Here is a 15,393-nt window from a genome sequence, read left to right on the forward strand (position 1 = left end):
TGATCAATACTGAAAACTTCATAAAATGATTTCTTCAGAACTACAGAGTTATAAGAGTTATTTTTAAAAATGTTGAAGGGGTCAGTCAGTACTTTACTGAGATCCCCAAAGAGCCCTGTGGCTACCCCCCCTCCCCCAGCTCAGTGGACAAATTTGAGAACTACTGGACTCAAGTGTTAATGAAACAGAGCTCACCTGGGACCAGTTAAGAGAGGGTTTCACAGGAGTTTCTGACAACAAATCCTGGAATTGTGTCCTATAAAAGGTAGTTCTTATTATGTTGCTCTTGTCCATTCTCTGTGGGCTAGCAGCTGATCTAGCAGTGTTATCCCTTCAGTATAGGACGAATACCATTGCTTTATCTACTCACCTTACCAATCTTTTGAAACAAGGCATCCATGGGGGATGCTTCTGTTAAGTGGGATTGTGTGTCTGTAATACTCGTGTGGAGACGGCCAGATTTAGGGTGGCAGCAGAGAGAAAGGCAAATGGTTTATTTTCTTTTGTGAAAACGTCTCCGCCTAGTTTTATAGAACTTGTTTCTATCTAAAAATTTTCTCTTTAACTAGACCATGTGAAGGATTTGCTTTTTTGAGCTAATTCAGACAATTAGAAGAGTAATAAAGATTGTTATTTCCTGTCTGCTAGATCGATTTTTAAAATGCTTCTTGTTTAGGGGGAAGTAACTTATCACGATGATTTCATTTTCGTATTATAAATCTGGTACATATGCAAGTTTTAAAAATAAATGAATATATTACATAGCTCAGATGATCTAAGGCCTAGGAAAGGCCAATTGGAAATGTGTAGCAAGTAGACCAGAACAGTGGGGATTATAACATTTTCTATGATGCAAGTTGCACATCTTTAGCAGAGCATCAGTTGGCATTTCTGGATAAAGAGTCAATAATTTTATTTCAAGTTACTTAAAAGATAAGTAGTGTGGGAGTTATATGGAGTGGGCACAGAGTGGAATGGAAATTCTCTTTTTAGGCTAAAATTTGGTAGAAGGTTCAGATGGTGGCGTGGTATATTTTGTAAATTTAGCAAATTATTCTAAGAAGTGGAGGCGGCATGCTAAAAACTCTGGGCTCTCAAAAGACAGCAAGCCTTGGAATAGAGGTATAAAGAGCTTTTAAACATAGGCTGGAAATTCAGTAAATGTTAGTTTCTCTATTCTTTTCCCTGTACTGCAACAGGAAGTGATAATCGTTCTCCATTGTGCTCAGGCACATGTGGGTGATGGTGCTGTTTACAAGATTGTTGGGTAGGAGAAATTAGCTCATGCAATTCAAACCATTCAGCAAATACTTATTTAGTTGATATGGATATATGAATAGCTAAAATAAATGAATAGAAAAATAAGTATCTTGATGTTAGGTTGTGTGCTAGATGTTGTGAAAACCAAGCAATCAAGTTTCCAACACTCCTTCAAGGAGCTTATGGATTCCATGGAGTGAATGGTTACACAGTGCAGAGCACCTAGGGGCTGCTGTGTGCATAAGAGTAAAACAAAGAGCTCCAGAGAAGAACAAAACCCTGTGGCAGGAGCTTCACTCAGGAAGCCATGCAAACACCTGGACTTTGAAGTCATTGGGATTCAGGGAAGCATCAAGGAAAATAGAAGTTTTTAACATGGAGAATGGTGTGACCCGAGGCAGGGATATGAGCGGCATGCTCTTCTGACAAGTAGATCTTACTCAGTTGCAGAAGACTTATATGGAGATGGAGAGAGAACACTAGAAATGTCTGGGAGGCAGGCTGTGGTGTGGCCATTGACCCAGGGTTCATTCCCACAAGCAATAAAGTACCTGCTTCTGAGTGGAAGGGATGGTTTTAGGAGATTTGCTTAGTTGAGGTTGGCAGGATGGCTTGAAGCGGGGTGACTAGAAGACAGAGAAATCCACTGGGAAGCTGATGTATCAGTTGAGGTGGACAGTGATGAGGGTCTGAGTGGAGGTGGTGAAAATGGACATGAAAAGGAAAAATGGAATCCCAATCACATTAAGAATAAAGTGATGAGGACAGAATCCCAGACTTTCTATGTTGCTTTTGTTGGTTGTACTTCCTAGTTTGGGAGCTAGTCAAGTAGAATATCCTGAGGCCCTTTTGGTATGAATGTTGACCAGAAACATCAAGTCAGAATAAGGAGACTAATCCCATATGGCCCATGGCTGAGATTTAAACTCAATTTTTAGCAGGTATACTAAATAATACAATAATGGTCTCAGGCCTACCATTATTGCCTTTGGTACAAAGGTTTCCTTGATTCTAATTTTTCCTCTTGTTTTTCTCTTAAAATAGACTCTGTCAAGAAGAATTTCCAATCCGTACCTTGAACATACTCCTCAGGTATGATTTTTCAGTTTTCTTTCTCTTACTGCATTTTCTGTAACAATGATTCACAAATTCTGGTGCAGAATTCTTCAGTTATTGCTGTTGCCTCTGCTCCTGACCCCATGGGGTTTGGCAAAGATTCTTCAGTGATCACATTTTCTACCCACCAGGGATGACACAGGGAAAGTGTTTGAGATGCTCTGTTCATAGTATCATGATGCAGGATGTTCACAGGATGGGTGTGGGTAATTCTTGTTTTCTACACTCTTTATATGGGTGTATTATCGATGTGGCAGAGTAAATATGTAATATATTTTTCAATTTTTTATATTGATAGAAATGGCATATTTTACAAATAGTGAGGAGTTTACACTGAAAACTGTGTAAGATGTATGTGTATAGTTATCCACTGGAGGGATACATCCTGTGTGCTCAGTGCTGAGAAAAGATAGGGACATCTTTTCCGTGTTGCATTAAAGAATTAGTTTACAAACATTTACATTCCCTAGGGTACCAGGAGACTGAGTTTTCTGAGGGCTAGGATGTTACAGTTCCCCACTGTAACTGCAGCATCTAGAAAAGACCTGACATTGGCAGTTGCTCAATCAATGTCTCTTGAATGACTGATTGAATGAAGCTTCTGTGATGTCAGGACAAGTCAAGTGTCAACTGACTCATACTTCTTCCTTGGTAATACTTTCTGTCATCTGACTTGTTCCAAGTTTTGATTTTTTAAAAAAATATGTTAACATGTTAAAGCTAAATCATTTCCTGCCCTTTTCACTTTCTCATCAGGTTGCATTTTGGTGATAGTATTGGGATAATTAAAGAAGTATAAGGACAGGGTTAACATGTTCCCTGTCAAGTCATTATCAAGACATTATCAATTTATTTGCTTCAAGAGAAGACATAAATGTTTTATAGGTTCAAAAAGAGTTCACCAATAGGACTGGGGACATAGCCACATGGTAGATTGCTTGCCTAGTAGGCATGAGCCTGGGGTTCAATCCCCAGCACCACCACCAAAACAACAACAACAACAAAAAATTTACCAGTAAACATTTAAAAATATGTAAGCTTGCACCTACCAATATTTACAAATTTTCATGAGTATTTATGTTATGCAGATAGCTCATTTTCACTTAGCCTCCTTTGCTTATGTGCTGCTATAGAGGAAGGCGCAATTAGAAAGGAAGAAGTTTTAAAAAGTAGGACCTAGACTTCTCCAGAGCTGAGAAGTAGCCTCCTTCATCTCTAAGAATCAGAGGCTCATATGAGGGAATTAAAAGATTAAAAAAGAAACTAAATGAAATTTTTATCTGATAGATGGAATTGTGAAATACTATAGATGGAACAAAGATGCTTGGAATTAGCTGTGAGTTCAGCAGTTGAATATCACTTCAAAGCAAAGCAGCCTGCTGTCAAATTGTGTCATGGTTCAAGATGTTCACTGAATAAGGAAAAAATTATTTTCTCATCTTCCAAGACCTTTATATGAATGCATTATCAATATGGCAGAGTTAGTATATAAGTATTCTTCAACTTGCTGCAGTGATAGAAACACTATATTTAAAAAAAATAGTAGGTGTAAAAAAGCTTTGTGTTTTAAAAGGAAATTATTTATAATTATATTTAGGAAAAGAACTTTTAGAATTTGGAAAATAGTTATTACAGCTTAATAGCATAAGTGGACCAGTAGCTAAAATAAAATAAGGTAATTATAGGTCTGTAGCTACATAGGCTAAAATGTGTCTCAAGCTTAGGGATTTGGTCATGATTTTTTATATATAGCATGCTATTGGGAGCTCACACATTATCACGTTATTGTTCTACATTTATAATGAATGTTTGTCTTTTTCATTCAGATTTATGGAGAGAATTCTTCATGTGCAGGAAGAGCACTGAGAAATATTATTATCGTTCAGGCTGCTGACCTGGTGAAGGACAGAGTGAACCTTAAGGGGTTTTACAGGTAACACAGTTTCTTAACACCATATCAAAAACTTTCCTTCAGGGATTAAAAAAACTCACAAAACAAAACAGCAACAACAAAAACCCAGCTTGTGTTAAATTGTGACCTTGATCATAGAGAGGTGGGTCATATCCGTACCAGCAGTGGAGGGGTTGCTGTGTTCTGTCTGTGGAGGATTCTGGTGATAACTTTTCTTTTGTTAAACTTTTCTTCTGTTTGTTTACCGTAAGGCTCTGGTTCTGAAGTTAGGGTACAGAATACCCAGCTACAAGTGTAGATTCAGTTGTGCTTCCTCTGAGATGTGGTATTTTATATTTTCTTGACTGTGTGTTGTCCTGAAAAATAATTAGAAATACAGGTCCCTTCCTCAAGGATTTAATTATGCTCCTGTGGGGATTCTTTGGCGGTCCATGAGCAGAGAGAGAGCTGCCTCACCCTCCAGGTGAGAGTGAATTCCATAAAAGGTACTGTTCAAAGGGGGAGAGGCAGATTGGTGGAATATGAGGCTTACCCACCCTGCTAGTGAGTAAGGGCAGAGATATATTCAAGTAAGCAAGTAGGTTCTTGGCCAAGTTTAGAGTAAAACTAGACCAATAGTGTGATTCCTTACAAAGTTTGGAGCACATGTTTGCAATTTACAGAAAGCCAAAAGTGGATTATCAGCTCTTTATTTTGCCAGGTGAAGATATGAAGCCATACCAAATGATACCAGAAGAAAATTATAAAAATAAAACAAATAGAAACTACTATCATTTATTATCACTCTTCTTTAAGAAATGACATTTTAATACCATAAAGAATAGGAACAGTACTCAGAATAAACATGTACATAAAAAGGAGACATATTCTCAGAATAAAGGATGTTCTTTTCAGTTAAATAAATTTAGCTTTATGAAAAATTCATATTTATAATATTCCTGTTTTTTCCACTGGCCACAGATGGGAAACATTTCATCATGGCCTGGATTCTGGGGATAGCAATACTTAGGCTATTGGAAGAAGAGGACTTTTTAAATTGAGGCATAAATTATATACAATAAAATGCACAAGTCTTAAGTATGCATCTTGATAAGTTTTTTATTTATTGTATACTTATGTAATCATTATCTATGTAACCACTATGAAGATGTAGAGTATTTTCATGTCTCAGAAAGTTCCTTCAGGCCTTTAAACAGTTAGTAACTTTTCCTTGCAACCAACCATTTTTTTAATATAAAAAAATTGGCAGATTATGTATTCTTAGGAGCCATTGATTAAGAAAATACAAAGTGTGGGGAGGAACCACAATGAATTAACCCTTTAAGGTCCTGTATTAAATCACATAAGGCTTTATGTAAGTTTTGAAAAGATGCTATCGGCTAAACATGACCTGGTCTGTTTATGAACAATGCTTTTGCATATTTGGATTCATGAACATCTTGAAAAAGCTCCATTATGTCCTGTTCTTTTCATTTGAAATTCATAGCCCAAAGTGTGAGAATTACTAGTTCACATCAACAGGACAGGAACCAAGAGGGGCTATGGTGGTTGGACTACTTCATATAGAATCTATTTCTGTCTGTCCGTCTACCTGTCTTTCTCTGATTCATTTATTCAGTAGGTGATGGTATCAATTTTGCGCCCATCTGACTTGTTAAAAAAGTAAAATCATACCTGTGAGTCTTGGGATCTAGTTGTGAGTAAGCTCATAGGATTCCTTTCAGTTACTGCATAGGCTATGTGTAAGAGCTATCAGTGTTCCTATTGTTATTTTCATTTGTTGAGATCTCCATGGATATAGATTGAAAAGGGAATTGGGAGGTGTATGTTAATCAGGAAAAAGAGCCATCTACCCAAGTTAGAACAGTTAGAATTTAGTGAGAACAGAGCCTAGAGTGTGTGTTTTGCTGTGAGTGGAACAGAATGACTTTTCTTTTGTAATCTAAAGACTGATTAATGTACTGAGTTTAAAGATGAAGTGCTAGTATGATTGCTTTGAGTGGATCATTTTCATTTGTCTGGTAGTAAATTGAAGTAAAGTGTTCTCCATGTACTATGTAAGAATTCACTTTCAAGACTTTGAAAAGTTTTCTATTCATTTCATACTGTAGGAGGAGTCCCACTGGCTTCTGAGACTTCATTTCCTTTGCATAAATAAGTCACCAAATACCACCATCCCACTTACATTTGAGGTTAGCATATGCATTACTGTTACTTAATTGCTAAAATTGTAATGGGAGAGAGGAGGAGGCCAAGAAAAAATGAATTTTCCACTCCAGAGATTAGTAAAATTCATGTTTTGTTATAGCAATCACAGAGCTTTGCAGCTCCAGCACCTCTATATCACAGTGTTCCTACCTAGAATTGCAACTGTAGTTAGATCTGCATGTACCAGGAACAATTTCTGGATTGAATACAAGTCTGAAAATACACTGCGGGTAAAAACTGCTGTCAGTAATGAAGTTGCTCTATTCCAACCATCTCTGTTTGTTTTCTCACTGCTCTTCCTGTGCTGAGATGATGATATTTTGACCTGATTATTGCAGACTTGGTCAGCAATTCAGGGATCTAGGTATTAAATGCAGAGACGATTTGCCTCATTTTGTTTGCTTTAGTGATATTAATGATAGTGCTTATCATTATCCCTCATGTTTTCCCTGGTATAGGTGGATGGTTGAAAGTGATTTAAACATATGATAGAATTAGGGGAGGTGTAGAAAAGGATCACATGCAAAGGAAACAGTAGCTTATCTGAAGGGGAGGCACAGTATCCATTAAGATTGTCACAGTAATACCATGTTCTAGACTATGGGCTTAGAGCCCTGCCCTCCGAACAGGTTGAGCCTTTCCCAAAGAGAAGGGAGAGGTGAGGGATTGGGGATTTGTGGTCAACAGAATCACCTGAGGGCTGATTAGGAGTGGGGCTCTCAAGTCCCACACAGCCTTTAGAATCTGTACTCTAACAAGATTCCCCTTCCCTCCCGGATGACTCCTCAGCAAAATTCCGAGAAGCCTGGTCTACATCACCATTGCACAAGCAGATGTATCCACATAGCCACCTTTTGCAGTTTGGTGATTTGTTTAGTAAATAAATGTTTTATTGTGTGGTTCTATATTCCAAGTGATGTCATACACTCAGCAGGCTGAGAAGCTGCATTGTTTTGAGAAAATGAATTCAGATGATACAGCATTTAATCCACAGGACAAAATTGCTCTCAAAGCCAGAGACACTGGTTAATTGAGAGAGGCGTTGAGGAATTAGTTAATTAACACTTTGAACCTTGAACATCAAAGGTGTCATGTAAAATTAGAAGTTAATATCAACCATTTGATCTAATTGCCTCTTTTGTTGATATCTGTTTTCTCATTTTGTTTAAAAAACATCTGTATATTTGACTTTTAATCTTTCTGTTGTCTTCATGTTAACTTGCAAGTGAACATGTCTGAAACTGGCTTATGTGCCTTAGATTATCTTTTCCTTAGTGACACTTTACCCCAAAACATGCTTCATCAAAAGCTAGAATATCTGACCAAGTATCTCAGCAGAGAAGTTCATTACCTATTTTCCTTTGTCCCTGAAAACATAGCACCTCATAGCAGTCCTATGTATTGTCAGTTAGGTATGATTCCAAGGTATATGTGACCATGCCAATCACGAGAGATAGAAAAAATGTACTTATATTTTAGGAATACAAATAAATAATGACATCTCTGGTCCTTCAATACTGACTGTAGACTAAAGATCCCCAATACATGATGCCACTCTTTTTAATTTTCTTTCTTTTTTCTCTTTTTAACATTTTAATATAATTCCACCCTCTTTTCTCACAACGAAGGGTGGAATTCAATGACATTTCTGCAAATGAAGAAGCATATTTCAGAAAGTTTTGTTTTTATCCTGAGGCTGATACTGATGGAAAAGTAGGCATGAAGATACTGTTTGTCGTAACCAGGCTGTGGCATATTGTGTTTTAAGACAGAGTACAAAGAAGGTGTTTTATGTTTGGTTACACATACAGCTGGATCTGTGGACTTATGATCTAGGCTATTTAACTAGATTGTTTAAATTATATTAGAAAGATGCATAATCAAATTTGTTGCTTCAGACAAATTTTGGGGCTTAATCTTGGAAGAATCATAAATAGAACTATTCTTCACCTGCTGTGGTTACAATTTTGTCCTGCATTCTTGGAATTATTTTGTTCTCAAAGGGACTAAATAAAAATCTACAAATGGTTGAACCAGAGTTTATCACCACCAACTTGAACAGTGTGGCTTTACCAGGGCAGAAGCACTATGTATATAAAGGGCTGCTAAATTTATTCCTTTATTTACTCAAACATTATGAACTTATTTTGAGAACTTATTTTGTGCCTCAGGCTTTTGTAATTGTTGGGGATTCACAGTAAGTTGTACAAAGTCGCTGTTTTCCTAAAAATTATTTTCTGGAGGCAGAAACAAATATTATTCACTTGAAAAGATGTAGGATTACTACATAAAGGTAATTTGAAGAAAAACTATAAGAGGATTTAACTCTTAAGTTTTCCTAAGAAGTGATATTTAAGCATTAATCTGAAAGAGGTTATGTCATTTGTTCTTGGCTTGCTTGAACAAATGTTTAAAAAAGCAAGAATATGAAAGGAAACGACATTATACATAACATATTTATTTATTTAGAGGAAAATATGGGGCCAATTTCTCATTATGAATGGCTTTGCTTTTGTCCAGGAGGAGCTGTGTTGGGTCAGAACTAGTCGACTGGCTTCTCGAACATTGTCCCTTTGTCCAGTGCAGATCTATGGCCATAGGAGTCTGGCAGCTCCTACTAGACATGGGAATCATGTCATCAGGTTAGTATTATATACTTTATTAAGCTGTTTGACCAAAATATATTTGCGTTTCTAGAGGATGTCACAACCTGGATGGAAATTGTTTTTGAAGGTAAATATCTACAATCATTTTTATTTTCTAATTAAAAGTACCAAGTCATCTTCTGATTCACTTATTTTTATTCACATGTTCTAAGAGAATAATTAGGAACTTGTTGATTTAGAGACTAATACCTGTAAAAGGTCTTTCCCTTACCCTCTCCTTTCTCTACTCAAGATTCTACTCACAAAGTTTTTTAATCAGTGACATCTTTAGTTGCTTGCTCTGAATGTATTATTTATCTTGCTGTACTTAATCATCAGAAACTGATTTTGTGAGTGGGACGTGTATGCCATTTTAACTGACTTAAGTAATCATGAATGCTTCGAGATATGACCTATGAAGATTAGCTGTTTAAACAGGATAGAAAATAGATGTTAACTCGAATCTAAAATAGATGGTGATATCTCTTTTCTTAGTCGAGCCCAGGGAATTGAAAGATTAGAAACCTAGCAATCTGGATTCTTTAGTGCAAATCTCTCAGGTGCTGGCTCATCACTGAGAAGTCTTTTTTTTTTCTTTATAGGTAATGAATTTTGAGAGCATACCCCTGGTGCCATTGTGAAAGAGTGGTACAGATGGGGACATGGTTGTAATCTTCTTAGTCAATAATACCTAGCACCTAATACTCTTATTTAGAAAATCAGTTAACTGCTTTTGTGGAATGGAGGTATTATCAGCTCACTTGCTAGGTTCAGCCTTCTGGTTAATAGAACATTCATTTTGTGTTAATGTTTTTTTGGAAAAGTCTACAACTTATAATTCCTTCACGTGTGGGTTTCCAACCATGTTTGTAATGACATTTTGGATCAGGCAAGTCTATGTTGCAGGTGCTATCCTGTATGTAATAGAATTTGTGCAGCATCCCTTTCTTCTGCCTTCTAAGTGCCATAATCACAAACACACACTAGAGTTATGACAACCAAAAATGTCTATAGACATCACCAAATGTCCTCTGAGGGGGGCACAGTCACACCTAGTTGAGAACCATGAATCTTGCTAACTTAAAACTTGCTGTCATGTAGTAATTGGGTGTCAGTGAAGAAATTAAATATATTAGCTTGTTTTTGGACACTGAAAAACATTTCTTGCCATCCTCTTTGAGTCAATATTGATTTTATTGATATTTGTCTCTGAAGCAGAAGAATTATCAAAATCGTGTGAATATGCTGACAAAACTTCAAGTAATCAAAATAGACTAGCCAATAAATCCTTTTCAATTCAATGGGATAGTGAACATGAATGAGCTTACAATGTAGAATCATAGTCTTACCTCTGGCTTCTCCTTAATAATTATTGGGTTTTCAATTTATTGTTTTATTTTGATTGTCTAAACTATATACTTAAAAAAAAACTGATCCATATCTTTTTTTTTTTTTAATTTCAAACAGTGGACCAGCATCTGTATTTTCAAGATACTTATGTTTTCTACCAGTTTTCATCCGATGAATGTAGCTACCTGTACTGTGAATTTGAAAGAGAAGAAGAATGGCAAAATGGCGTCAAACTTCTGTTGCAACTTGTTCCTCTCATTCCTGCGAGAACTGGCATCTGTGAGCTGTAAGTGGGGGTGATCATGCGCCATTGTTAGATGATTCTTAGAGAATGTATACTGTGTCCAGAGACTTTGCTGTGCTCTTTAAGATCACTATCCAGTTTAGGAGGTAGTTGTACTATTCCCATTTTTTTAAATCAATTTTTAAATTTATATATGACAACGGAATGCATTATAATTCATAATACACATATAGAGCACAAATTTTTCATATCTCTGGTTGTATACAAAGTATATTCACACCAATTCGTGTCTTCATACATGTACTTTGGAGAATGATGTCTACCATATTCCACCACACTATTCCCATTTTTCAGATGCAAGTTCAGAAAGGTAAAATAAATTGCTGAAATTAAATCCAATTCCTAAATGACCGATGTGGTGTTCAAGTCCCAGATGTCCGTGCCTCACCAGCTGCACCACACTGCTCCTGATTTACCATTGCTGTATGAGTAGATGATCTAAATTAGGAATAATCATGATTGGGCTTAAATATGAAATGAAATAATAACTCACTTCTTAACCACCATTCCAAGTCGTGACTTTGCTAAGAAAGAGCTCAGCAGACATTTCTGAAAATAATCTAGATGCAATATTTAGCAAATTAAAACACGTGAATCATTATCACATGAAGATACTGAATCACTGTATGATTAAAATTAATTAAAATTAGAAGAGGCTTACAAACAAAACTTTAGCTGTGATATGGAGACTTTGCCATGCCTTTGTTTATAGTGATAGTGACAAGCTTATTTCAGAAATGAGTTACAAATTAAAATTTCAGCTGGAATCTTTTATATACATAGAACATTTCAGGTCATAGAATATATCTCCTTACTGTTAACTCCTTCAAGGGCAAATGAAATTGTTCTCATTTCTTAGGTAAAAAAGTAGGTTCAGTTCAGATAGATATATCTGTATAATGTAACAGAGGTTAGTTACTCTTATTAATTAAAAGGTGACATTGCTGAATGGTTAATACAGTTTGCTTTTAGGAAATGAAAGTTTCAGGATATTATGAGACACTGTGCTAATAGATTTATTGAAGAGAATATATTTTATGTCAGGTACTGTGCTAAATAAATGCCTTATGTTCCATATTTCACTTTCAGAAGATTTCTATGAGACAGATACTGTTATTATCCCAATTTATAAGTGAGGAAACTGAGGCACGGGGACCAAGTAACCAGTACAAGTCACACAAAAGTAGCAAGCACAGAGTCTCGGTGTTTGGATTCATGTCTTTATAGCTCTAATGTCCCTTCTTTAAACACTTGCTATGGCATCCTTGGAAGTTATGGGGATCATTCTAGTATCCCCTTCTGAAAGAGTATAATCAGAAGCTATGAAAACTGTTTGAGTTGTAAAATGGTATGGATTTTCCCACCACTGCTGTTTATAAAGGCCCTTACAATGAGAAAGCAAAGTTCAATATCACTGAGTAGGCCAAGTACGGAAAATGTTCTTTATTGTAATGTGCTCTTAATAAGGTCAGAAGCATCTAAGAAAAGGCAAAGAGCATGTCAATAAACTTTAGTGAGCTTTCTAAGGAGTGGGATGCTTATAACCCAGAAGTGGTGTACTGGCTTTGACTCAGAGGGACCAGCATTCACTAGTAGCTCTTCTCAACCATTTCCTGTTCTGCACACGAAATGGATATGTGTGCAATCCCATGGGTGTGCCCAGATTAACAGGGACAGGAGGGCAGCAGAAATAACCTTGCAAGAAGTCTTTGTGATTTAACACTACCTCCTTCTTCCCACCTCAGAAAGCAAATCTGAATGTCAGTGGGTGAGATGACAGTTCTGTGGAAAGCCTGAGTCTCTTCTAATTTCTAAAAATGAAAATACTTTCAAAATTTGAGCTCTAATATGAATTGCAGATGAGTTGCATCTTTTGTCACACTGATCACTTTGGACACAAATGCCAGCTTCTGGAGTCGAGAATCACCATAGCATGCCATGTTTATCAGCAAGTTTTTGCTGTTGATGTGAACATGTGCTTTTGTGAGTGATCACTGACTCCTGCAGACAAATGGTCACTAGGGACCTATGAACCCTTCTGTCTCCCTTATTATAAGTATTAAATATAAAAAGATAAAATTATTGGAGTGGAGAGAGAGAATTTTTTTCCCTGTGCTAGAATTATAAATCAGTTTGTGTAATGGTAGAATGTAGTTGATTAAATTTTGGGAAGCCAGGATTCTGTTTATGTAGATTTGGAATGAACTATGGTCAGGGACACTGTCCTCTGACATTTGCATTGTCAAAACCCTTGGCATGGTTCCATACCTATGTTTCCATCCTAACTCCTGCTCTGACCTGGCAATCTCAACCTCTTCAGCCTCTGGCCCACACCAGTTACTCCTCCTGTGATGTGATGCTCTTGCTCTCTCCTCTGCCTCTGTCCTTGTGAGTTAAATTCTACCCAACCCTCAAGGGGGAGCCCAAGTCCTACCTTGACCACAAAACTTTCATAATGTCTCTGATCTGCATTGATCTTTTTTTGGGTAACTTATTGCTCTTGCTCTTTGTAATAAAAAAATAAATAAAAATAAAAACATTTAAATCCACTCTTCTGTGTCACTCTTAGCTGTATGTTGTTTCATTTTGATCCATTCTACTTAAATCCCTCTGGATTCTTATATTGTTCATTCATGTTGTTTATTTATGGGCTGAAAACCTTTTTCTTTTTAATAAGCTCTTTGATATTCAAGAGCTATTAGTGTCTACCTATTAGGTCCCTCTAATTTGCCATCTTCTCTCTGTCTTTCAAATAATTTGAGAGAACCACTTAATGTCTCTATGTAAACACAATTCTGTTCTATACAAATGCATTTCTAAAAGAGAAAAAAAGTAAAGGGGATTTCTTTTCTTTTTTTTTTTTATTTAAAAAAGAATGTTTAAAGTAGGAGGGAAAATGAAGCTGCTTCAAGTTTCCAGGGTAGTTTGAGGGAACAAAATTTCTGTTCTAAACAAAATAACTTTTGTACCCCAACTGAATAGATAATTCAAAAGGAGAGAATTGGTTGTCAAGGGTGCTATCCTGGGCAAAGAGAACAGTCATGGTTCCTCATTCAGACTGACAGCCAAGTCAAGTTACCCAGGGTGTACTTTTTCTAAACTCTGCTCTTGTGTTTTGGGTAGGAGGAGAGGAAGAATCGATGAAGAATGAAGAAGTAACAGTGTAGAGAGGCAGCCTAGTCATTCCTTCAGGACCAGGAAGATGTTTCTCTCCAACATTAATTTACTTGAGGATCTAGGCCAAGGATCTAGGCCTTTATGGCAGCTCCCAACTCACCAGGTGTGAGAGGGGCAGGTGTCTGAGCAGACAGAGCCTGTGATCCTTGGATATATAAAAATCTTTCCAGTTACAGAGCAATTGATGCTTATGCTATTATTTTTTTTTTTAAATTTTTAGATGTTGATGGACCTTTATTTTATTAATTTATTTATATGCAGTGCTGAGAATCGAACTCAGTGCCTCACACATGCTAAGCAAGTGCTCTACCACTAAGCCATAACCCCAGCCCTAGCTTATGCTATTATTAAAAGACTTGTAGAGGGTTGCCGAAATTGAACTCAGGTTGCACTTAGATTATGTAAAGAAAAAAAAATATAGCTTCTGTGTCTTTTACTAGTGGGGTCTTGTGTTTGTTGTCTATATGAGCCACCATCCCATTGGGTAGTCAGAAGGAGAAGAAGTCCCAAATTTTTGTCCAATCCAGTAAAATCATTTTAATATAGTAGTTTTTAAAAATCTTTTTTAAACCACTGATCATGTTTTGGTACAAGAGCTCAGTCTCTCAGCATCTTGCTCTGCTCCTCAACTAGACATCATCCAGAGACAAGATGAGTGGTGTGGGTCCCTGGACCCCTTGTTCTTGACAGCGGAAGACATGGGAGGCTCTCCTGTCCCAGATGATACTTTCTCTACTGAAAGCGTCACTGTTATGTGCACAGGTCTACATGTTGCCAAATGCAGTGTTTGATTTTCAGTCCTCGTCTTACTTGACAGGCCAGCGTCCCATGGCACACCTGATCACTGCCTTCTGGAAGCAGACTTTCCACTTGGCATCCTTGGTTCCTTATCCCACTGGCTTCTCTTTTGCAGGCTCCCTTGCTTATTCTTCCTCTTCCTATAGCTTCAGTGCTCTGATGTCTTGCTGACTCTGGAGAGACTGCCCCATTCAAAGACAGTCAATTTCTAGAGACAACTCCTGCAAGCTTACCTTTTATATGCAGATTAACCAATCCTAGCCCAGCCTTCTTCCACCTCAGGGCCACTTTCCACCTCCCTAATCACCCCAGGCTCAGGTACCAGGCAACTAAGGGCAGCCTCTATGCCCCAGGGCCTGGTGAAATTATTCAAACTAGTCAGATCCCAGCCTGTATATCCTACCTCATCTGGTATGGCTTGTGGGAACCACAGAAAATTCATGCTAGCATTTTTCCTGCCTCCTGACTGACCATATGGCCCCTTGAAGTATGTCATTCCCCTTCCTCTTGGGAACTGTAAATCTTTTCTTCTCTGAATCCAGTGTCCTCTGATTATTCAGGTTGGCCACACCTGAACAATAATAAAACCTGTTTTTAAAATACTGACCTGTAAACACAGAGTG

General features: G+C 37.2%; 1 protein-coding gene across 2 annotated transcripts in view; it reads left to right on the plus strand.

The window, feature by feature from the left end:
* Positions 1-15,393, plus strand: part of RAPGEF5 (Rap guanine nucleotide exchange factor 5) — a 236,705-nt gene that overhangs the window by 43,229 nt on the left and 178,083 nt on the right. For both annotated transcript variants that reach the window (XM_081285924.1, XM_081285925.1), the window contains exons 2-5: positions 2,305-2,352; positions 4,203-4,309; positions 9,017-9,138; positions 10,609-10,777. In XM_081285924.1, the coding sequence (XP_081142050.1) occupies positions 2,305-2,352; positions 4,203-4,309; positions 9,017-9,138; positions 10,609-10,777 (446 nt within the window). The remainder of the gene's footprint in view (positions 1-2,304; positions 2,353-4,202; positions 4,310-9,016; positions 9,139-10,608; positions 10,778-15,393) is intronic.

This window comes from Spermophilus citellus, assembly GCF_964194105.1.
Source record: "Spermophilus citellus genome assembly, chromosome: 3".
NCBI classification, from domain to species: domain Eukaryota; kingdom Metazoa; phylum Chordata; class Mammalia; order Rodentia; family Sciuridae; genus Spermophilus; species Spermophilus citellus.